Source organism: Rhinatrema bivittatum, chromosome 11, assembly GCF_901001135.1.
Source record: "Rhinatrema bivittatum chromosome 11, aRhiBiv1.1, whole genome shotgun sequence".
Taxonomy (NCBI): domain Eukaryota; kingdom Metazoa; phylum Chordata; class Amphibia; order Gymnophiona; family Rhinatrematidae; genus Rhinatrema; species Rhinatrema bivittatum.
In genome coordinates, this window is record NC_042625.1 from 79,630,059 (window position 1) to 79,655,568 (window position 25,510).

Sequence of the window (25,510 nt, forward strand, 5' to 3'; positions counted from 1 at the left end):
AAAATGACTATGAAATCACACTACAATTATTTTCTCTTTTCTAGATCATATGTAACTTATTACACAATCCAATCAACCAGGAGAGCATCATTCTGTTCACCAGTGATCTCCTCAGTGACTTACTTAATGTCTCACTTCATTATAACTAATTAGCAGCATTTTTCAGTTTTAGTCTTGTTCATGTTGCTTCCTATGGAGGATAGGGCTTCTGTGTTTAAGTGTTTATAACTTGTAAATTTAGGTGTTTATTTTGCACCTGATTAGGGGCTTTCTGAGGGTAATAAAAATTGGGGTAGAAATCTTGGTATCTTTTTCTGGTTAATTCAAATATGCAGATTGTAATGTTGTAAACATGCAACATTTTCAGCAATTTGATTTACTCCAAAACAAAACATTTATCCATTCTTCTATCCGCCCCCCCCCCCCCCCAAAAAAAAAAAAAAAAGATTAAAAAAAAAATAGGCACACGATAGCTTTGATTTCTGCAGTTCAGCACAGCCCTTGAATTCCCAACCACAGCTCAGCATGAGGGGGCGTGATGCAACGTTTTCCCTTTTTCAACGGGAGGGGGACATTTTATCAGCGTTCATCAGTTAAAATCTGAAAAAACGGAAGCCCTAACTATGTCACAGAGTTAGGAAAAGAAGCATCTTCATGACTGTAGCGCAGTTTAACTTTGATTATAAGCCACCTTGCGACCGCCCCGGCAAAGGGCAGGATATCGGATGTTTATAAATGAATAAATGTGCACATACCTGTCTGCGGTATCATCAGAATGTGCTGGAAGTCATAAGAACTGTAAATCTCGCAGTTTATCGATGGGATATGATTAAAATGATGCCTAAAAAAACTAATCATGTTATAAAGCAGGTGCAAATAAGGAAAACAATTTTATGGTTAAAGCAAGCTATATGCACACAAGTTTTCAGCTTAGAAGGTAACCCATAGCTTGTAATCCAGCGCAGGTAAAACTATATCAGCAATATACTGTGGAAACTAGCCTGGTACCAAAAGTAACAACCCAGCGCTGCCGGTGTTTGGGCATACAACATGCCTGCTGCAGGGGTCGCTCAGGCAAACAATGCCTTATGATGGATGAGTCTCAAAGCTGTCCCATGAGGCAGTATTTACTTGGGTGTACCCTGCAGCAGGCATGTTGTACGCTGAAACACCGGCAGCGTTGGGCTGTCGCTTTTGGCGCTGGACTGGTTTCCGCAGCACATTGCCAGTGTGATTTCAGCTAGGCCACATTATAAATTAAGAGCCTAACTTTCAAATCTATTCACGGTACTGGATTTGCATGCATAAATGGACGGGCAGAGGTTTATTCTAGCATTTTCTATTTATAAAATACAGCATAGTTCTGCTCTGAAAGTGCATACAGGTATTTGCAGTGCAATGAAAGAACTTACTTTCCCTACCTATTTAAAAAAAAAAAAAAAATAGACGCATATATTCTGCCCATGAAAAAATAGGACATGTAGATGTAAAATCCCTGATTTATATGCGGAATGAGGTATCTGTTTGTTTGTGCATAATACCATTTTGAAAATACTTACTCGCATGCATACTTGAAATCTCCAGTTTGCCGATACCTCCACCAGTTTACCCAGACCCTCTACTACTTCACCCTGAACTCCCCCCCTTCTTCAATTCACCCAGACCTCCCACCAGGGCAAATAGCCTTAAAGGGGCATAGCTTGATCCCCCCAAAAAAAAAAAAAATTAAAGAGAGTAAAATGGTAAAAAAAAAAAAGAAAAAGAAGAAGAGAAGGTAAAATAAGAAAGCTATCTAACAGGACAGGTTATGTTCTTTCGGTTTTAACAAGGAGCGGCTAAGTCCATGGTTTGTACATTGCACAAACATTTTATATGGTGAGGAGGGGCGATACCGATGCAATACAGTGCGCTCAGCCGAACGCACTGTTTAACCTGTGGCTGGACGCACGTCCACAACCCCTTATGCTATAAAGGGGATTAGCGCGTCCACAACGCACGTCCAACACACCATGAAGCCAATAGCACTCATCACATGTAAATTCATGTTGATGAGGCTATTAGCTATTCTCCCGGATTAAAAAAAAAAAAAAAGTGCACCCAACACACACATTTTAACCCACAAAAATTAACGCCTGCCCGGAGCAGGCTTTAATTCTTGAGGAGCCCAAAAAAATTACAGAAAAGTGGAAAATACTTCTTTTCTGTACCTTTTTTCTTTCTTTCTTTTGACTTAATATCACTGCGACATTAACTCAGAGGAACCGAAGTAGGAGAATTTTAAAAAAAAAAAAAGTGTGCCAGAGGTCAGGTTAGGAAAAGGGAAGCCCAATGAACCAGCGTGCATTTTCCTAACCTGTGGCTGTGCACAAGTTAGGGAAACGGATGCTTGTAAAGTTGAGCGCCCATTTTCCTAACTGGTTGACAGCCACTGGTTGACTGGGAGAGAATTTTCCTACCTCTCTATCTAACCTTCCTCCCTTTTCCCCTCTCCTCCCCGACCTTAAACCCACCCTAACTACCCTAGATTTTTTTTTTCTTTTATTATTTACGCGCTTCCCTGGGACAGCGCAAAATGGTACTTCCCGGCAGGCCCCTGCCCCGACCCCACCCTCAGCCCGCCCCTTTTTAACGGCCTGGCGCTTCTGCGCGTACCAGGAGAAACGCGCATGGCTGAGCCATTTCTAAAATGCGCTCGGCGCGCACATGGCCTGGCCACACTCGTATCTCCTGGTTTTTTGCGCGCGCGCAGCCTTTTGAAAATTTGGGCTTCAGAGTCTTTCCTTGTAAGCTGTGTACCTATGCTCTTTACACCTTACCGTGGCCACTAATTGTTTCCTACACCTGAGCCTGCTTTTTACATGCAAGAAAAGAAGAGCTGCATATATAAAAACCATAATTAGTTTGTTGATATAAAGTGCCTATTGAGTCATAATTGTGACTTGATAAACTAGGAGACTGTCAGACATTCTTTCGATGCCACACTCAGCGGGCACGCAGCTTTGTAAACACATGCATATTTTCATTGATTGCTACCTTCTTTTTTTTTTTTGGATCATTGGTGATATCACAATGTCTCTTTCCCTGTGATACTTGCATGACAGATTGTAGTGCTCGGTGTAGCCTTTGCAATGGAATATATTTTGTTTTGCTTGCATAATTATGTTTCCATTGATCTCTGTAACTCACATGGTTGCAGCCTGACTTGAAGGCAGATCTCCCTTAATATATTCATTTATTTGATTTAAGGAAAAGTTTGATTTTGAGAAGAATCTTTTTCTATGAAGAGTAACAGACTCAGAGGACAGGGCAGGCATTACATATAACCAGACAGCTAGTAATTAGCAGATAAGTTAACTACAGGATATCTATTTAAAAAAAAAAAAAAAAAAAAGCCGCAAAGCAGGACCCTGCTATAAAAGGCTTTTGGCACAGATTCTGGTTAGCACATGCCCAAGCATCTGGAGCTGAAGGTGGGTGTTTCCGTGGGATGGAACTTCTGCTGGGTGGGGTGCCGGCTGTGGGAGCTAGGAAGCATCAATCTGCCTGCAAATGCCAGAGCTCACAACGGAGAGAGGAGTTTCTTTGGAGGGAGATCAGAGGCGGCAGGATGTCTCTGCTCCACACCACCTTTATCACATTGCTTTTCCAGAATCTCTCCACTATTTCTTATACCGACTTTGTGCCAGCACCAAGAGCGTATAGAAAGAATGGGAACTGGTCCTTTTGTCAGGTTTTCAGGGTCTCGAACAATTTATTTATGAACTTTTAATATACCGGACATTCGTAGAACACATCACGCCGGTTTACAATTAACTCAAAGAAAGGAAAATTACTTTTAACGGGGGGGGGGGGGGGGGGGGCGGCGAGGGACTAAGAGTAGAATACTGAAACGAAGTAAAGAGGAAAAAGTGGAGAGGAACCAAAATAGCTATAGAAACTTAGTATATTTACATCATTGGGAGAGTACATAAAGTAACTGGGCTAGCTATATACATAAATATATTGCAAGGCGAGTTCTGCGAGGCAGGGTGGGCCTTGTCTAGGTTTGGTTAGTATCCGGGTAGGCCTGTTTGAAAAGCCATGTCTTGATGCCCTTTTTAACAATGACTATTTGCATGAGTATGTTTGAATATATTGAGTCTCTGATGCATGCAAGTTTATCTCATGCACACTCAGTGTGCATATCCTGATAATCCAAATAGCTGGGGGGGAGGGGGGTCACCAGAGTTGGAAAGCCCCTGCTCCATAATTACCTCCTTTGAGCCCTACGCCACTGTGATTGGCGATTAGCTCCATTCTTCTAAGCCTCTACAAGTTCCCTATGCCCCGAGATACCTCGATTCTACCGACAGCTCCCTCCATATGTACACGTGAATTTAAACTGTGAATCTCATAACGCCCATGGCTTGCCCAGACCACACCTGCTCCATCCCTCTCTCTAAACCATTTTATTTGTGCACCCAGCGGGAAATACACACTTACACGGGCAGCTATTAAAGGTTTTGGTGCGCTCCGGGCTTTTAAAATTCACCTATAACCTTTTCCCCCTGTTTTCTAAAAAGGCAGCTGCCCTGCACTGTGCCTGCAGTAGGTAGAAGCAGAGAACAGGGTGGCAGCTAAAGATCCCCAAGAAGCCTCTCCCCGGTCTGCCAGACTCGCAGACCCAACCTCACCCTGCCTTCCCCGCCACACACAGAATTTCTCTAGGCCTTATTCATGCTGACTTGAATTCTGCTCCTGTCACCTTCATTAGGAAGGCTCTCTCTCTACCACAATTTACAGAACAAAGAAATAATTATGAAAAATGCATGTAAAAAAAAAACAAACAAAAAACATGACATCATTGATGCATGAGAACAGAAACTGGTTTGCGGCATAGTCCATGAAAACCTGCATCATTTCATGGATTACTTCTTCTCTTTCATGAGGGTGGGTTGTTTTTTTTGCTTCATTTTTCTTCTCTAATTTTCTCCTCCTTTTTCAAAATAAAATTTTCGTGTCCTGCTCTCAGGGATGGGCACTTTTTCTCATCTATTGTCCTAACCTAAACTCTTTTTGGTGTCAGGTTTGCAATGTCCTTCATCCTGAAGAAGATTTATTCCATAAATTTTTTTTATTGAAATCTGTAGCAATTGGAACTGTGTTACGTTCTCATGAAGATAAATTTTTAAATTTACCGTCCATGTAAATGGACGGTAAATTTACGGTTCCCAGCACGCACACATGGACACGCCAACTTTAGAACATGTGCGCAGACCAGAGCGGACTGGAAGGGAACTTCCTAAACCCCCTCTAGGTAACCTGCCTCCCTTTTCCCCTATCCGCCCCGGCCCCTAAAACCCCTCTATCTAACTTTGGTTTTTTGTTTGTATACTTACCTGCTCTCTGGAGCAGTAGTAGTTTGCGCGGGCCGGCTGGCTGCTGGCGCGTACTTCAGTGGGACGGTGCCTAACGGCGCTGTCCCAGCCCCGCCCTTTTTTTTTCTAGCTGGTCGTCAGCACATACCGGGAAATATGCGCATGGCCATGGCCCTTTGAAAATATGTGTTAATTTCCCGGTTTTAACACTCGCCAACTTTTTAAAATTAGGCCATTAGATTTTTTATATGTTTTTGTCCCTTGCACTAAAATGAATTCTTAGTACCTGGAAAAATAACTCATCATTGGAAATGAACATGTGGTAGAACACTTGCTCCAAATATGAGCTAGTAGCAGAACAAAAGGGTAAATTATTTGACTCTCAAAAAATATGGAACCCATTGCGTTGTTTTTCCACATAAGTGTTCCACTGATGTTCCACAGGTTCTTGTGGCCTGGTTTGGCCTCTCTTGGAAACAGGATGCTGGGCTTGATGGACCCTTGGTCTGACCCAGCATGGCAATTTCTTATGTTCTTATGTTTCTGTCAGTACTGTGGATGTACAGGCACATGTCTCCCTTTCCTATGTAAATATTAAGCAGCTTGTTTGTTATGCATTCCTGTTATTGTGTTTACTATTTTAAAAATAACAAATAATTCTGAACAAAAAGAAAAATAAAACTCCCAGAATTTCATTGGTGTCATTTATATTTTCTGATCAATGGAAACTATAAATATTTCATACAGTACACAGAGGGTTGTCTGCAGATAAAAATGTTCAATGCAATATTAAATAATCAACACATATATATTTAGGATCCAGATGGAAATTTTTGTGCAAAATACAGTTGTTTAAATAATCATGAAGCGTCTAAGTGCAATGACCACTCCACTGGCATCAAGGATCTCTTCGCAGACTCAGTGCTGGGAGAAAGCTCAGCTGAACGTCCAGTGTAAGAAATCATGGTGCCTGCAAGCAGAGCCATTCCTCTAACTCAGCGGAGTGCTCCCCTGGACATCTGTGAACTGTGGGCAGTCAAAAGACGACTATGTTGGTACAGCTGCTTCTTCAGCTCGGGGTTAGGAAGTAAGGAATCGCTACAGGAAGTAAGGCATTCTGGCCAATGTACTGAACGTGAGTGGAGACGCTCCCTTAATTCACAAAAGAGAAGGCTCGCAAGCTTCATTCCCCCCCCCTCCCCCTCCCATCTGACTCCCCACCTTGGCTGAAATGTATCAAGTAAGATCTCTATATGAACTACTGCTATTGCTGCTTTCAGGCTCTACCATCCTTGGGGCTACATCGCCAATAATGTGCAGGCCAGCCTGGTGGCTCATTGGCGGCTGCTGCCATGCAGAGGACCTGGGTTGGATTTTCAGGGTAGGCTTCTGCACTCCAGGCCCAACCAGGGCTGGGGAGTCTGCAAAGGCAGTGCTCACAGCCCTCTCCCCACCCTCCATGATTGTACAACAGTGATATGTAGCGGTAGGACTTACGGCCCATGATTGCAGGGTTCTGGAAGGCGTTTTGCTTCTTGGCTCCTCCCCAGCTAAGGAATGGCCTAACTGAGCTGGGAAGGAAATATAATAGGGGGAAAACTCAGACTCGTTGCAAATGAAGGCCCATAGCTCCATAGCCCAAGGAAGGCCAGTTCTGATGGAGCAGGAAGCCCAAAGAAGCAAGAGGCCAATTGCCAAGTCAAACAAAAAATATAAAACAAACTGCCAACAGTGGTTGAGAGAATGGACTCCAGCACCTCTCTCTACACAACCCAGGCAGACTTAACGCAAGTTATAAAAAATACAATCTTATGGACTTTTTCCTTCTATAAAAAAAGGATTACAAAAAATAGAATATCCTATATTAAAAAATATTTTTGTAAAACAGGTGTAAATGAAACCCAAGAGGCATGCCCATTTTCAAGTTACATAATCAAAGTGCATGGAGCTAGTGCAGTAATTTCACCAATTCACTGCAAGATTCTCAGACCTGACTGTCATTACTGGGTCCTCGGGGAACCGTATAGTTGGATTCCGGTAAAAATGTATCTTCCTCAACTCAAAGCAAAAATCCATTTGTCATTTGGTATGACTGGATCTCCCAGACATTATGCACTCTGAGCAAAGTTGCTCCTAAGACAGGAGAAGGTTTGGAGTGGCTGCAAGGCTCAGTGCAACCGTGACCAAACATTGATCCACCATCATCAAAAAGAAGGCAGAATCAAGCCTTGGTTATTTGGTGGTGGGTACACTAAAAAGAAAATGTAGAGGGGGCACTCTTGATCCCTCTTGATCAGTGACACTGGGAGGATGCCGGGCTGATGACTGGACCTCTTCATAGGCTGGCGGTGGAGTTGACATGCTAGTGTTTTGATCAGTGACCTGGCTTCCTCTTACTAGCTGGTGAATCCCAAGAGTTTCTGGAGTTTGTCCTTCTTCCCAAATCATAGATATCGGTGCCACAGATGGCGAAGACATGGGGTTTCTGTTTCCCTGAGGTCCATACACTGCTTCTTCATAGGATGGAAGAAGGACTGGATGCCCATTTACAATGAGAATGTCTGGCTCTTCCATTCTTCTGTAATTGCTAACAAGAAAAAAAAAAAGAATGACACATTGTAAACTACTATGCCAGTTCACAAAATGTAGCCAGCTACAGATTTCTTAATTGGAAAACCATTTCCACAGTGGTCAAAGCCTTCTTCCTACAACCTTTCAATATCCACAACCTGGCTAGGACAAGATTAGGCTCTGCAATTCACTGTATTCAAGCCTACAACATGCACAAGTCTGCCTCCTTCAACATATCCAACACACTGCAGCACACCTTCTGCTGGGCTTGAAACTACCAAAACATATCACTCCCGACCTACAGTGATTACTCATTGCTAGCAGTGTCAAGTTCAAAATCCTTGCAATAGTCATCAAGGCATTCAATGACAAGGGCTCATCATATCTCAGAGACTAGCTGAACAGATATGCTCCAGCCAAAATGCTCCATTCCTCACAAGAGATCTGGTTATGCACTCCATCCATGGCCGAGGCCAAATTGTCTGTAACCGACAACAAATTCTTCTCTTGCCTGGGACCCTCACTGTAGAACATTGCCCCAAAAGGAGAAAGAGCCATCATGGATTACCTGATTCAGGAAACACTGCAAGGCCCACCTTCCCAGAACATGACATAAGTCCCATTGATCCATCCGAATCAGCTTAAAGATCTCTAACCAGAACCTGCTCTGGACTAATCCTATCGCAAGGCCCAACCTCCTAACCTGCCCAACTCAACCCTTCTACCTCGTTATTTGTATTTCCATTACTGTACCGATCTATGTCAAGTCCTCAAATCTTATTGCTTCTGTGTTGCTCTGGGACTCTATCTGCATTATCATTACGGTATTATTTGTTACCACGACTAAAGTCTTGGCCCATACCTTGCCTATACTGAACCTATGTTGTACACCACCCTGAGCACCAGGCTAATTGTATTCAGGGCTGGTGTAGTCACTCTAAAAATCCCCACAGCACCACTGTATGTGTTCAAAGCTAAGGACTTCTTAATTAGTCCCAAAAATGTGTCAGCAGTTGTTTACATTCTCCCTATACTATCAGGTCAAAGCTTTTCTCCACCTTCTCCTCCAATTTTCTTAGACTCTGTTGATGGGAAGCATGACTGGTAATACAGCCTGTTCTGGATAAGCTGCATGCAGGGCCTGAGTCACTAAATGGCATCTTAAAAAAAAAAGATCACTATTAACAGTCATTAAATCACTAAGCTAATGAGATCTAGAGCATGCACACATTTAAAGGGCCACAGTAAAGGAAGAGCAGGTCTTTTAACAGGTGTGCACGCTGCAGCTCAAGAGCATACCTCCCTTCCTTCTTCTGGCTTCCTAGGAAATATTAGCCCTCCCCCCCCCCCCCAATGTCTTCTCTAGCAAGAGGGAGTGCAGACACCTCCTGCTGGCTCTGCTGCTGAGCTGAAAATCACTCTGCCTAGCAGCGCTTCACAGTGTAGCGTGCTGGCAAGGACTTGGTGGTCCATGGAAGGGTGAGTGGGCATTCCAGAAGGCTGGGGAGCGGGAGGACCGGAGGGGGGTGGGAGAAATCCAAAGGGCCATTTTGATTTGTTGGGAGATGAGAGCCTTTGTTTTAGTAGAAGGCCCTGAGAATAAGATCTCCCTTCTTTGTGTGAAATGTTAACATTTAACACCTACCCTCAGACTTCTGCTAAATTTAGCAGGGCCCAGTGGTATCAGCTGGACAGGGAATAAAGTGATAAAAGATAACAAGCTCATTATCACCCGATTTGAATATTAGGCATGCCCATTCTTACCCATGCTAAATTGTTAATGATTATACCTCTATTTAGCTTGCATTACAAATGTTTGTGACCTTTAGTGGACTTGGTCCCAAGGGATTCAGAAACTGGGGAAGATAAAAGCTTGAAACTAATCCAAAATAAATGTGCATTAAAATTAGGGGAGAATTTTTTGGAAATTCCAATTAATAAGATTTAAATAATCTAGCATCTGAATTAACTGAACCAACTTCAGAGAAATATTTAAAGAATAAACTAAACATTCCTAGCTGCTACTAGCAGATGTGTGTACAGGAATGTTTCAATGACTAGACTAGACCAAAACTTGAGTATGTTGAACAATGGGAAGGTGGCCGAGTAAAGACATCGGCCCTCTTGCATTCTCTAAAAGTGTGTGTAACCTCAGATACATACACGTTGTGTGGGTAGACAAAATGAAACTACAGACTGTGTGGATTTTCCCTAAAAAAAAAAAAAAGGTTCCACACCCATGCCCCTTGCCTGTACATGTTCAGGTCTAGAGGAAGCCTCACACTGCATCATGGCTCCAGAAGCTCACCTTCTCCCTTGGCAGCAGCGGGATATCGGCTTCAGCAGAACACAGACCATTGCCGTCAGCAGCAAGGAGGAAACCGTGACAGCCACCACGGCCATGATAGGGAAGGACGGAGTTGTGGGTGTACCGTGGGCAGTAGAATCTACTGTGGAATCTGAAATAGAGACAGAAGGGATTAAAATGTCAAATACAAGCAAATTCTTCTCTCAGAAAGGGCTTCCTGTGGTCCCCGCCGGAAAAATTCTAATACCTAAGGGTTAAGCAGCCACAATGTAGCCTCGGTTAGCTTTCTTGCTCAAGTGGAAAAACATTTTCAAATTGGTTTTTACACTGCAAATTAAATGGTCTACAAATTTTGTGGATTACATTTCAAGCTGGTTTGAAATGCAGTCACTTGCTTTCTTCCTAGTGCATAAATACAGAATTAAGAAAGAAGAAAATGCATCTCAAAGAAACACTGCACCAGGGGCATAAAACAAAAGACTATTTATTGGTATTGTTCAAAAATAGCATCACCACCACTGAACCCACCCTTACAAACAAGCCTGAAAGAGAAAAACCAGAGAAGATGAGTTCCACACATCAAGGCAGTTTTCTCTAACGATGTGCATTCATTTTTAAACAAAATGAATACATACACATTTTGTTTAAAAACAAAACGAAAAGAAAAACCCTTGTCCTTTTTTTTTTTTTTCAGTGACTTTCATTTGAGAAAGTCAATGAAAATTAAATGAAGATGCAAAATTTCACCTCTGCCCCCAAGACCATATGTAGTCCTTCCACACTTATCCCCAGCTGCTTGTGCACCACCTCCACTCCCCCCTCCCCCATCCCTGGCTCCAGTTTGAAAAAGGAGCCATCTGGTTGACTCTGAAGCCAACATCATTTTGTTTTATGAATATGTCACATGTGGCCATAGACAAAATTATGCTGGCTGATGCCTTTTTTCAATTGGAGCCAGTGGTGCAGGACCAACTGAGATTGCTCCTGCCCCTTTCTATATTGGAGACCCCATGGAAGGGTAAGAGTGACCAGGAAAGTGGGGAAGACCTTTTTTTTTTTTTTTCTTTTGGGAATAGGGTTAAAATTGAATGTTTATTTTGGTTCAGCAAACGAAGTGATATAAAATAAATATTAAGCAAACAAAAACCTAAAAGTAAACAAAATTAAAGAAGAACCTAAATCAACAATTTTGCCCTGCACATCCCTAGTTTTGGGTAGCAAGTCTTTGTATTTCTTCATCCTGCCAAGTCAAAATTCATCTCCAGGGCAGCCTTGATTTTGTACAATTTCCTTTCACAAGAGAGAAATTACAAACACCAGAAGTGCTTTTTCCATTATAGCCCCTGTGCTAATTGTTTGTGACATCACAATTCAGCAGCATTGAAAATATTCTCACTCTGAAGGTGGGGGACACAGGCTGCTTCCAGCCCACATACAAACAAGCTGCCAGAATCTAGTCCTGGGAGGCACCCAAATCCGGGCTGCAAATGTCCTCCCACTAACCCCATAAACAGTGGCAGGTTGTAAAGCACCAGCCCTCAGCTGCAAAGTGAAGAGTGGGGATTTTCTGTACTACATAAAGGTACCAAGGTCAGAGTCAATGGTAGTCTCCACCTTCCACTCCAGATGCAATGGGGAAAAGGAAGCAAGCTCAAAAAGCTTCCAAGTCAGCAACCTGCTGTGACCTGGCAGATGATCAGACTTAATTTGCATGCATGACTGTAGCTAAAAAAGCTTTGACCTGGTGTTGGAAACATGCTTTGTATTCTAGGTCTCCCAGAGTCCAGGGCAGGGTTGCCAAACTCCTGTCCTGTGCCTTGAAAGCAGGTCTGATTGGGCTAGCACACTGGTGGTAACCATGTGGAGAGCCTGGATTCATTCCCAGGCCAGGACCCTGTCTCCCAGGACTATTCTGGGCTGGGGGAAGCCGTGGAGGCAATGCTCAGAGCTCGGAGTGTTTTGTGAATCCCAGGCAGCCATCGCACAACAGCGACACCTAGTGGCCATATTTAGGGTACATAATTGCAGGCTTCTTGACTGAGCCGACTCTGGTCAAGGACTGTCATTGTAAAGCCAGGTGAGAGAGGATATGAAATAAGGGAAAAATCTCCAGGCAGTTGCAAATGAAGGCTCATGACCTCGAATCCCAGTCCTGGATTTGACTGAGCTGGAAGCTTAAAGAAGCAAGAGGAAACCAGCAAGTCCAAAAAGCAAAGGTCTCTTTTTTGCGATACAAGCAATAACAATTCTTAAAATGTATTTGCTCATGTTATGAAATTGCATAATTTAATTTGACCAGCGTGTGCCACCCTTCAAAAGACTGTAATTTTGCACTCTAGCAGTAAACCAGGAAGAATGAATAGGTACTTATTAAGTTCTAATTAAAAATACCATGGAAGAAAAGCCTTAGGCTTGCACAAGGCTATTTTTAGAAGTTCTTTACCAAAAGGACTCTTTATGGCAGGGGTGGCCAATTGCAGTCCTTGAGAGCCACAAACAGGCCAGGTTTTCAGGATATCCACGATGCCATGCACTGCCTCCGTTATGCGAAAACCTACCTTCTGCATATTCTTTGTGAATATCCTGAACACCAGGCCTTTTCTGGCTCCCAAGGACTGGAGTTGGCCACCCCTGCTTTATGGGAAGGTCATGCCCTTCTGTCAGTGACCCTTGTATCAGCTAAGAAAAGGAGAAGTGCTGGGAGCGGGATCTACTCCATTCATCTCTCTTTGTCCAACCGGTGGGCGTACACATTGCCTACTCGACATTAACAGGCATTAGTAGGCTGCGCATCTATAAATCTCTTTTTCAGCATTAAAAAAACGCTCAAGAACAGCATTAGGTAGAGGCACCCAGTCAAAAAGAAAGGAGAAGATTAAGAACTCACCAGGAAGGGGCTGGCAAGTTATCTCCCCGGTCATCGTCCACTTCCCCTTCCTGCATATGGAGACTCTGGACTGGCTGCTCAGAGTGTAGCCACCCTTGCAATAATATTCCACCACGGTGCTGGTAAAGGCTTTGCCACCACCAAAGGGCGGACACGAGGCGCATCGGAAACCGCCGTGCTCAGGGGGCTGGGGCCACTGGCAATCTGAGGAAAAAGTCAGGAAAAACGGGTCAAAGTCAGAAGCGAGAATTGGGGGGTGGGGGGGTGGGGGGGAGGAAACAGACAAGATTGGTCTTGCCAGTGCCCGGGCAGCCCACTATCAGCATCGGGAAGAGAGACGACAGATCATAGGGACCCAAATACCGGGCGCATCTCCAGCCAATGGAAAAGCTTCGAGAAGGTTAAATCCCAGTCACATGTGTCAGCCCAGTATCAAGAAGACTTCTCCTAATTCAAGGTCAAGATTAGCTTTACAGGGCAAGCTCAATAGTTTAAGGAACAAAGGGACGTACTACCGTAGTTGAAAAACCAATGCATCCTGGATTTATAGCATGCTATGGAAATCACCGATTGCACTACAAAAATGCTAATTACATCTAAAAGTAAATCCTTTAGTCCTCAGCACTCATAGTATCCACCCTAGCGCTATTTTATTCTCTTATTTAATTCCTTTCCTCATTTTTTAAATTAATGTTTCTCTTGCCATTTTTATTCACTGCACATGGAGGGGGCCAATGTCCCCATACTTTCTTCTTCCACATCTCCTCTTCCCCCTTACCTCTTTGCACTGGAATCACTCACAACCTCCAGTCCTTTGTCTTCCTACTTAAGGCGCCTCAGCCTTACGCCTGCCCCTTTCCTCCAAGCCTGGGCGTCTTCCTGACCATGGAACCATGGAGCATTTGGGTACATTATTTCTATTGGGTCGGTCTCCAAAAACAGTCCACCAGGGAATTGTTAGAGGAGAGGGGGAGAGTAGCACCCCACTGCCCAGAGATTGCCAGGGATAGGAGGGGGATGCAGCTTCATTCGACATACTCTACGCCCAACAGCAAAATAAGTGGTGTGACAGGGTGGGATCCCCCTTCACTGCTTCCCCTGAGCTTGTCCTCTCCCTCCCCTCCTCCACCTCCCTACCAATCTCTCTCTTGTCTGTTCTTACCCGTCTCTGACTGGGTGGTAAGAGATTCCATCCTGTCTTCTCTCTCCAGCAGAGGCGCCATGGGATCGCCTCTGTCTAGCTAGTGGAACAGTTTCCATCTCCTGTTCCCCTAGCCAAGTTCCCTCCCTCCTTAGCTACAGCTTAACTCAGTATAAATTTATTTTATGTAAACCACATTGATGTTTTGTTTTTTGTTTTTTTTAACAATTTTGTGTTAAATCAAAGGAAATAAATACAATAACAGAAGTGTTTTGAGCACAGAGTGATTGACCTAGTCACACCTGAGACTCTGCTGACATAAAGACTGCCTTTGGAAAAAGGATGTCCTATTGTCATGGGACTCCCCCTTCTTCCCACCCCCACCTGTTAGACTCAGAAATGAGTCATCAGTATCACTCCAACAGCAGCGAGAGAGACACCCCCCCCCCCCCCCCCCCCCCCCCCCCGGGCTGCTCGCTGGACAAAAAGCTCCTCCTTTTAGGAGTGAGAGGTACTTTGGAGGGGCAGTCACGCCTGCCTTATCACCAGCCATTAGCAGATGCCCAAACGTGCATTACAACAAAACAGTTCAGGAAAAAAGAGAAAGTTGCAAACCTCTAATCTTTTGCGAGGTGAAAGGGCAGACAAAGCACAGCAGGAACAGTAAAATCACAGGCCAGACAGGGGCCAACACATGAAGTCCAAGCCGAACTTCCACGCTTCCCATTCCACTGGACAAGGCTTAATGTCAGAGGAAGAATACCTATTTAAAAAGTAAACATATATATATATAATATAAACTGAGAAGATCAGGTATTTCTTAGAACATTGCGCTATATGCGCCTGGCATTTTATAGAATGGGGAGGAGGGCACAGTAGGTCATTGCAAAGAGCTCCCTTTAGCTGGTAACTCCTAATACCAAAAGAAAACTATTTTTTAAGATTTTTTTTTTTTTTTAAGAACTCTAATTTTAAAATGATACAGGAGAGGAAGGGCCTTTTTAATAAAAGGTCTGAACACATAAGAAGTAACAAATAATAAGAAGTAAGAGCATCCAACATACTAAACACCCCCTAAAACCTATGGTGTGAATTTTAAAAGCCTGGTGCACGCCAAAGCCGGGCGGCACCCATCGCACTGATTTTAAGAGGCGCACGCGCGGATCTCCCGGCACTCTCACAAGTAAAAAGTTCAGAAAAAGGGGCATGGGTGTGTCAGGGAAGGCCACTGTTGTGCACGTAAATACTTGTGAGCCCAGGCCCGCGCTGGGGTCCCCTGCCACGGATGGTGTGCAAGTACCAAAACAAAAAATCTAGGCTGGTCAGCAGTTTTAAGGGTTGGGGCTAACAGGGAGAAAAGAAGGCTAGTAAACTAGGGGGGGTTTGGAAGTGCTACCCCTAGTGCATGTTCCTTATAAAATTCCCCCCACTTACGCAGGTAGAGGCGGCACCACACACGCGAGCGACCATTTAAAATTGTGCGTACATGTTTGCGAGCCAGCAAACACCTGTACATGTGCGTCCGCATGGCTGTTTCAAAGTTACGGTCTATATGACTCTGTTTAAAGTAAATGGATTAAGGGACCATCATCAAAATGCCAATAGAAAAACATTAAAAAAAAACCAACCCAAAGGCTGAGCAGTTGTAATCGTAGGTCCACCTTACGGTAATCACATTTTTATTTTTAGATGTGCACTTGCCTATACTCCGGAATTTTTTGTAAAAACTCTCAGATGCATTTAGCTTATGGTCCAGAAGCATTCAACAACTGCCTCGACGTGAAGACGCGTTTCCAGCTGTTCCGCATCGGAGGGGCCCTCGCCCCATCGCTTTTCTCATACGGTCCCGGCAGAACTTTTCTAAACGCGGCTCCATGTCGGGGCAGTTGTTGCACACATCTGGACTATAAACTAGAGATTTTTACAAAAAAATTCCGGAGTATAAACAAGTCAATTCCGGGATTACCATAAAGTGGACCAATAATTACAATTACAGTGTATTTGGCTTTGTTGAATAATTTTCTATTTGCATTTTGATGACGGTCCCTAAATACATTTACTTTGCATGGAATCATATAGGTTCTAGGGGTGTTTAGTATGTTGGTTTCATTTTTTTCCCCAAAAAACATCACTACTAGGGGCTAGTGGCGTTTGTTGATTGCATTTAAAAGCGTTGCACAACTTATTATTTTGAGGGGTGGGCTGGATTCTAGTGGTCAGCGCGCAGGGTTGTAGACGAGGTCATTTTTTTTTTTTTTTTACACTCTGGTCGTGGAGCCTCAGCCAAGAGATCAGGCTTTCATTAGATTATGCAAAATAAATATGCATGAGATGCCATCTGAATCTTCACATAGTAAGAATGCCCAGAAAACCGGCCCTGAGAAGTGAGGAATAAGCAGCCGGTAGGAGCTGCCTTGGAAGTCCTGGGACAGTCACCCCCCCCCCCCCCGCTGTCTTGGCCGTGTCCTTTTAAGTACAACTACAAGTTATTGGTAAACTTCGGGCCTCGGCTTCTTTCTGGGAAGAGCCGTCCTCCTTTGGGTGAGGAAACTTCTGATTTATCATGTGCTCTAAGCTCGCCGGCCACCGCAGAAGCCGTGCTGTCATCGGTGGGGGGAGTCCAGACGTGACACCGAGCGGACACAGCTCGGCCTGGAGGGAGAGTCCCCTATTCCTGAGCTAGAGAAAGAGGAAACGAAACACAAACCATGCTAGGCACATCTAGACCTGCTGGAAGCTCTCCCTCGGCATACGGACATTTTCCTTCCCACGGTCGGGTATATTCACCCCCCGGCCTCACTCACCCAGACAACTAATCGGAAACAAACCATGGCTACAGGACGTTTGGTGACCATTGGCTGAAGCTTCCCTTTGCACATATAAAAGTCCTTATATGTAATAACTCCATAAACGGCAACAGCTAACCTTGTCCCGCTTTCCTTGAGGACAACGAATTAGCTGCAGCCATTTGCCGTTCCTAAAGGACGGGGAAAGGTAAATCTGAAAAAGTCTATACCGCCGTTACAGAAAGAGCATAAGGTAAGAGGAAAAAGGCCACGATCAGACCGAAAAGTTGATATTTTCCAAGTTCAATCATCATAAGTAAAGAAAGCAACTTGTAAATGAGCAGTTGACGTGCAGGATGAGAAGTGACTGCAAAAGTTTAAATAAAAAGAAAGACAGAAGAGAGGGAGGGGGTGTAAAGGATGGTCAAGGAGAGAGGGTAATTGGGGTAAGGGGCAGGAGAGATGGCATGGAAGGAAGGGCCAGCAAAGGTTAAGGACGACGAGGTCTTACCTGTCCCGGATCGGGGAGTAGGAGCAGCAGCAGGTCCGCTAAACCGATTCCCCCCGAGCCAAAGGCGCAAAGAAGAGGGACGGTCTGGGAAGAGGTGAGCTCGGCTCGGAGCTCCGGATCAGCGAGAGATGCACGCAGACGGCAAAGCAGTTCACATCTGAACAAGTCTGACACGAAGGAAATTCCGCCCACTCGCTCCTTTACGTCACTGCCTGGAAATTCCAGGCAACCACGTGCAGCCTTTCGGTGCGCGCGCTGCCGCTTGCCAGCCCCCTGCAGAGCCTCCTAGTCCTCGCTGAGCAAGGAATACCATACCCCCCCCCCCCCAAGCAGCAATTACCGCGACCCCTAATCCTCACTTCTCAAGAAGCCCACACACCCCCACCATCTACGCAATCCCTATTTCTCAATGAGTAAGGAATACCATGACCCCCCCCCCCCATCAGTAACTACCAAGACCCCTATTCCTCACTGCTTAATAAGCCCATACCCGATACCCCCCACCCATCTACCACAAACCCTATTCCTCACTGCTCAAAGAATCCCATACACCCCCAGCATCTACCAGAACCCTATTCCTCAATGAGCAAGGAATACCATACAACCGCCCCCGCCCCCAAATCAGCATCTACCAGAACTCCTATTCCTCACTGCTCAAGAAGCCCACACTCTCCCCCCCCCCCATCTATGAGAACCCTATCTCAATGAGTAAGGAATACCATGACCCCACCCCATCAGCAACTACCAAGACCCCTATACCTCACTGCTTAATAAGCCCATTCCCCCCCATCATCTACCACAAACCCTATGCCTCACTGCTCAAGGAATCCCATACACCCCTGCCCCCAGCATCTACCAGAACCCTATTCCTCAATGAGCAAGGAATACCATACAACCGCGCCCCCCCAAATCAGCAATTACCAAGACTCCTATTCCTCACTGCTTAAAGAAGCCCATACACCCCCACCCACCAAGACAACTACCCCTCCCAAAGTCAGCATCTTACAGAACCTCCTACTCTTCATGGACCAAGAATCCCCCCTCCCCATCATGTCAAACTCCTATTCCTCACTGATCAAGGAACCCAAAACACCCCCACCGTCAGATTTACCACGACTCTCCTATTCCTTAATAACCAAGGACTCCAAACACCACCTAGAGAGTCTCCTACACTTCCAGTCCAGTCAGGATTTACAGAACCTATTTCCCATCCACCAACCATCTACCTTCCCCTCCCCCACACATATATACCCCATCACTATCTCCAGAGCCTCCTATCCCCTCACCAATAACGCCAGCACTACAGCCTTCTCCTGCTCCGTACTCACTTATGACCCTCACCTCATAATCCTCATGCAACAATGACCCCATACCCCAATCAGAATCTACGACAACTCCCCCTCCCATCAGCATAGACAAAGCTTCCTACTACTCACTGATGAAGGACCCCACAATGCCTCCTCCACTCCATCTCTAGCTAGCATGAACAGTGACTCCTACACCTCATGCTGCAAGGATCTCCCCCCCACATCTTTACACTATTCCCAGTTAAGAATGACCCCCCCCCCCCTCCCGTCAGCTTCTACAAAACCTCATTATTAACCAATAATCTCTATTCTTGCCATTCACAATGACCCCCCCCCCCCCCATCCTCCAGTTATAGCATCAGCAGCAGGTAACCTACTCCTCTCCATCAGTCACTGACTTCCCCCTCTAATCCTTTCATTCACAGATTGCCCCTACAGCAGTAGCCCTACTACCCCCACACAAACTTGCACCATCTCTCCCCCCTACGCTCATTCACTCAGTTCAGCCCCTCCTCAGCACCTGCCCCATTTACTACAATATCAACTCAGCAGCTGATAGGCTGCAGCTCCTCCCTGCCTTTCTTCCATCTGTCCTTCCCATTCATTGACTACCACCTACCAACAGTCTGCCTCTGCTTCCCTCTCATTCTCCCTTGCACTAACACCCACTCCCAGTCTGGGCTTCTCACTCCCTGTTCACAGCCTGTCACGTTATAGGTGCCGCTATCACACTGAAACTGAATGGAGGAGACTTGGTATTATTCACTGCCTTATTTTTCCCCCACTTGCTAATGACCATCTCTTTCAAGGTCCCTTGCCACATCACCTGTGCATTAAAAGGGTGTTAATTGTGAAATACTCAAGGGCCCCTTGAAATGCACCCTATATATAATTTATGTTTAGTGACCTTGGTGAGCATGTTTTTATTTTATTTTTCATGGGAACTTCAATGCTCTAATAAATCAGTGGAAAAATAACACTTCCACTGCTTTTTGCTCCTGTGTGTTATAACAAAATAATTTTCCACTGTTTTGTGGGTTTTTGTTATACCATTGAAATTCCCAGGGAAAATTACATAAAAACTAAAAATGAAGGTCCCTACTTATGTTCAAACAGTACTGCTGAAATCATCTGTGAATGTGCGGATAGCTGATCTACATTAAAAATGTATTAAATATTCTCCCTCTATGTGAACATAAAACTGAGAAGTATGTAAATCTAAAGTTAGGTATCAGAAATCCAGTGACCACATGGCTGGAGGCAACTCTTAAAAAGATACTTGGAGTGAAGGAGTAGGCTAGTGGTTAGAAAACGCAGGAAGCCAGGGTTCAAATCCTGCTTCTCCCAGATACCCCTTGTGACCGTGGGCAGGTCAGGTTACCCTCCATCACCTCAGGTACACTCTTAAGACCCCACTTTACTAAGCATTTTTGCCATAGACGTAAAAGGAGAGAGGAAAAAAAATTAAGTAGGATCTACGGGACAAGGAAATACTTACTGTAACTGATTTGTAACTTGCCTTGAGCTCAGATTTGGAAAGAAATTAAATCAAATTGAGATCTAGCAATTGTCTCAACACTCAGGAAACTGCAGAGGGATATATTTACTGTTCTTGTAGACATCAAGAAAAGATTCATCCCCTCTCCCACTAGACAAGTTTTCAGTGCATGTGAATTACAAAAAAAAAAAAGTCACTTTTTTTCCTCTAATTCACATGGCACTGAAAACTTGTGTTTGGTGGAGATCCAACTTTATACTCCTCCAATATGGTCCAAAGGAGGTTATGAACAGGTCAGGCACCAAGCTATTCTGACTTTTGATATACAGAAGTTTGTGGCAAGTTAACTAAGGACTGAAACAGGTCATACAAACAACCGCACTAGAGTTTCAATTCTCATAGGTTAAAGATGACAAAGCAAAAACTTACCATTGATTAATGCAGTCAGACATAGCCAACAAGCACCCCCCTCTAAAATTACATTCTTACTCCACTTGCAGACCAAGGAGGATGGCCACAAACATCCTGTACTTTGCTATCATCTGTTATCATGTCTTACAGGATTGTGAAGAAATGATCACACACTAAGCAGTTTCTGCAAATTCAGTTTTAAATTCTTTTCAGTGAAAACTAAAATGGCTACATTTGGTGTGTGCACACGTGTGTACCCTTCAAGAGACTCATGCATTGGGGATGAGCTGGGCTGGGTGAGGAAATGCAAAGATTTTCAACTCTGATCCCAGAGGGTCACATACCAGGTCTGGTCCTCAGAATACCAATGAATATTCATCATGTATATTGACACACACGTGGGCCACGAACTGGGTTAAGGTGCATATTTTAATTATTCTGAAAACCAGGCCTATGTACATCCATTGTTGTCTGGAGTTGAGAATGTCTGGTATTGAGGGGTGGGTACAGGAAGTTCAGAACTTGCTTGTAGTGGATTGGATACTAAACCAGGGTTTCAGTATCTGTTACATCCAGACTAGTCGGATTGTCATCAAGAACCAGGCTGAGAACCACATCATACAGGATTCAGCATACTGGTGACACTAAAATGCTTCCCTCTTAATGACTGGCTCCAGACACATGGACAAGGCCAGGTGATATTTTAGTTGGATGTTCTTACATTATAAGAAGGGCTATATTGGGAATGCACACACTGGTGGGGTTCCAAATGGTAATTTCATATGGGTTATGACGACAGGTTATGCTAATATCAGTATGAATCACATAATTCACTGATTTTATTCTGGCTCTGCTGCAATGCCAGCTGCTCCTGAGAATTTAGCTTTTCCACTTCATCTCAGTGGCAAATGAGGAAAATAAAATCCATAAAAATGAACATAAGACTTGCCATACTGGGTCAGACCAAAAGGTCCATCAAGTCCAGTATCCTGTTCCCAACAGTGGCCAAGCCAGGTCACAACCCCCTGGCAGGATCCCAAGGGGTAGAGAGATTGCAAGCAGCTTATCCCAGAGATAAGCAGTGGATTTCTGAAACTCCACTTTAATGATGATTTATGGACTTTTCCTCCACAAATTTGTCTTCAACTTTTTTTTAAACCCAGCTACACTAACAGTTCCAGCAACTAATTCCAGAGTTTTTGTATTGAGTAAAAAAAAAAAAATCTGGCTCCTATTTTCATCTAGTAACTTCACTGCATGTCCACTAGTCTTTGTACTTTTTGAGTAAACAAGAGATTTGCATTTATCCGTTCCATTCCACTTATTTTATAGACTTCTTTCACATCCCCCCTCTTCTCTAAACTGAAGAGTCCTAACCTCTTTAGCCTTTCTTCATAGGGGAATCATTCCATCCTTTTATCATTTTGGTCTCCTTCCTCCGTACCTTTTCTAATTCCGCTATATCTGTTTTGAGACGCAGTGACTAGAATTGCACACAATACTTGAAGTGCAGTCTCACCATGGAGCAATACAGAAGCACTCTGACATACTGTTTTATTTTCCATTCCTCTCCTAATAATCCCTAGCCTTCTATTTGCTTTCTTGGCCACCGCACACTGAGTAGAGGATTTCAACATATTATCAATGATGACACCTCGATCCTTTTCCTGGGTGGTGACTCCCAATGTGGAACCTTGTATTGTGTAGCTATAATTTGGGTTACTCTTCCCCTACGTGCATCATTTTGCACTTGTCCACATCAAACGTCATCTGACATTCGTATGCCCAGTCTTGCACGATCCTCCTGCAATTTCTCACAATCTTTTTGTGCTTTAACAGCTTTGAATAGTTTTGTATCAGCAGCAAAGCTGATCACCTTGCTCATTGCTCCCATCTCTAGGCCATTCATAAATATGCTAAAAAGCAGAGGATCCCAGGCACACTCCACTATTCACCTTTCTCCACTGAGAAAATTAACCATTTAGAGCTCCTCTCTGTTTTCTATCTTTTAATCAGTTCTCAGGCTACAGTAGAACACTGCCTCCTATCCCATGACTTTTTTAATTTCTCTCATGAGGTATATACTTTCTGAAAATCCAGATACATTATATACTTGGCTCACTTTTATTCATACCTTCAACAAAATGCAGCAGATTGGTGAGGCAAGACCTCCCTTGGCTAAATCCATATTGGCTTGGTCTTAATTAAATTGTGACTACTTTTATGTTCAGTAATTTTGTTCTTTATAATAGTTTCAACCATTTTTCCCGGTGTCTATGATCTAAAAATAAATACCACAGAGACTTTTTTTTATTCCCAAAATCTATAATTGTAAAACTAGCATTTAAACAATTTTAAAATCCCCCCCCAACAAAAAATAAAAATAAAAACAATTTCAGTTCATTAAATGAAAGAATCTTTGTTAGGATCATTAGTGTCACAGCAGAGTCTCTTAAAAATAAACCCACCAGGAAATACTGTAGTGCAGAGGGTAGCCAGCTCCAGTCCTCAAGCACCACAAATAGGCCAGCTTTTTAGGATATCCACAATGAATATGCATAAGGTAGATTTGCAAACCATGGAGGCAATGCATGCAAATCTATCTCATGCATATTCAGTGTACATAGTCTGAAACCCTGGCCTGCTTATGGCTCCTGAGGACCTGAGCTGACCACCCCTGTTGTAGTGTTATAAAGTTACATTTCACAAATATTTTCTTTTACATAAGAAGAGGACAGCGTAGTAGTAGTCTGCAGCATGCTCAAGGGCATCCATCATTGAGATGTATATACCAGGTCCTCACACTGCCACTTGGTCAGTCTGCCCTGCACGGCTCTATTTTTTCCCTACATAAATGAGACTAAGTGTAAGGTACAAGGAGCAGGCAAATAGGGAAGGGATTCCATAGGTCACTTTCAGATCCTGATAAATGGCTCAACCAGACCCCTGGGGAAAGAGGAGCTGAAAATGCAGGACAGACTTCTGCTCCTCATCACCTGGAGCCACATAGTGATCCTAGGCTAAGACAGAAATATGGAGGGACCCATATTAAAATACCAGTGTCAGTTTCTAGATGTTTTTAACCCTGATTTCACATTTTATACTAGTACATTAAAAAAAAAATAAAAAAAAAAAAAAAAAAAAATATATATATATATATATATATATATATATATATATATATATATAAGTGATTGGAGAGCAACCTAGAATTGTGGTCCGAATGCCCGTTTCCTTCACCCTTTAAAAGGTGTCTTGTTCCCATCAGCTAGAAGCACTGCAAGTCAGGACTGTACAGCTTGCCATCGGCTTCTGGAAGGCAATGTTTCCTATCCTCTCCTTCAGAGAAGACAAAATCAGAACACTCTTTGCAAGTTCACAAAAAAGTGGATGGCAAAATGCAAACAGAGAGAAGGACCTGAACCGGTCAACAGAAAGGACCTAAGGTCTGTAGTAAAACAGTGATTTAGCCTGGAAGAGGGAGTGGCTAGTGTTTACTTTAGCGAACCATGTCCCTTTTACATGGAAAGACCTATGCAAACAGCAAGAGGAGTGCTTCAACTCCCATGAAGCAAATGGATATTAAACAAATCTCTGTTGTAACAAGGACAAGTTGGTCAAATGCATCTCAGCTCTTAAGATAGTGGGTATAACCATTTAAGAAACAGAGACTGGGTACCAAATGCATGAAAGTTTCCTCCATTTTGTGACTATGGGAAAAAATACTTTCTACAACTGGCTACAAGTGTGCAACTCGATGGACTATTAAGATTTTTGGAAACATCTGGAGAAAAGTCCACATTGATCTCTGGGCTGATTTTGTTCTAAGTAAACAATGTACACTGCAGGCCACACTCAGTCCCTCTCTTCTTATTTCTGTAAATAGCTACAAGCCGTGCTCTCTTTTCCTGTTCCTTCTACATCATCCCTGCACTGCAGACCTTGGATGTTATGATTGAGCAATCTCTGGTGAAAAAAAACAAAACAACACTGAGTGATTTACAAACTGCACTTCTGGGCTGGATCACAGGAGGAAGCATGAACTCACTATTACTGAGTGTCACGCCTGGCCACTGCTCAGCTTTTCCTCCATAGACAGTAAGGAAGTTCTGATCAGTAAGCTAAAGAGTCTTCTCTCCACAATGAGAGCCCTGCTGAAGAGGGGAAAGAATCTCTTCAAACTGGATATTTTTCTTTAAGAACCTGACACCTTTGATAAAGATAATCTCATGAATCAGTGGTACAGGGACTGCAGTGAGGAGCCATTTGCGATGCTATAAGTAGTGCATACAACAGTAGATTAGGATCTGTGAGTCATCTTATCACTGCTCTATTGCACAAGAGGCAGAACAAAGGTCATATTCACAGCCTACTGATGTTCAGACTAGACCTGCAGTGGTGAGGAATGTCTGAAAGTGAGGAAATCTGAACTGAGGTTAGTGGGAGGAAGAGGGGGCGAGTGTCACCTACTCAGCCAGTCAATATGCTAGGCCTTGCCTCCTAAGTCAACAGCCGGCCACGGTTCCATGGTCCTACAAAGCTGTCCAATCTTACCAGCTGCAGAAAGGCTATACAAAAACAAACAGAAATCCTACAGGTTTCATTCACTCTACTGTTCACTGCCTTTCAACATTCACTTGCTGCTGGCATGACATGCACTTTACCACACCCTATCCCAGCCCACAGCTTGGCAGCTCGAGTTATCTCAAGACTGCAAACAGTAAAACATAATA

General features: G+C 43.9%; 1 protein-coding gene across 1 annotated transcript; it reads right to left on the bottom strand.

Moving 5' to 3' along the window:
* Positions 1-6,052: 6,052 nt before the first annotated feature.
* LOC115073223 (sushi domain-containing protein 6-like) lies at positions 6,053-17,807 on the bottom strand. The gene is made up of 5 exons (XM_029571491.1): positions 17,562-17,807; positions 14,880-15,027; positions 13,124-13,327; positions 10,237-10,387; positions 6,053-7,944 (listed from the first exon to the last, which is right to left on the bottom strand). Exons 2-5 carry the CDS (start codon positions 14,989-14,991, stop codon positions 7,590-7,592), a joined length of 822 nt encoding a protein of 273 aa, XP_029427351.1. The 5' UTR covers positions 14,992-15,027; positions 17,562-17,807; the 3' UTR covers positions 6,053-7,589.
* Positions 17,808-25,510: the final 7,703 nt, after the last annotated feature.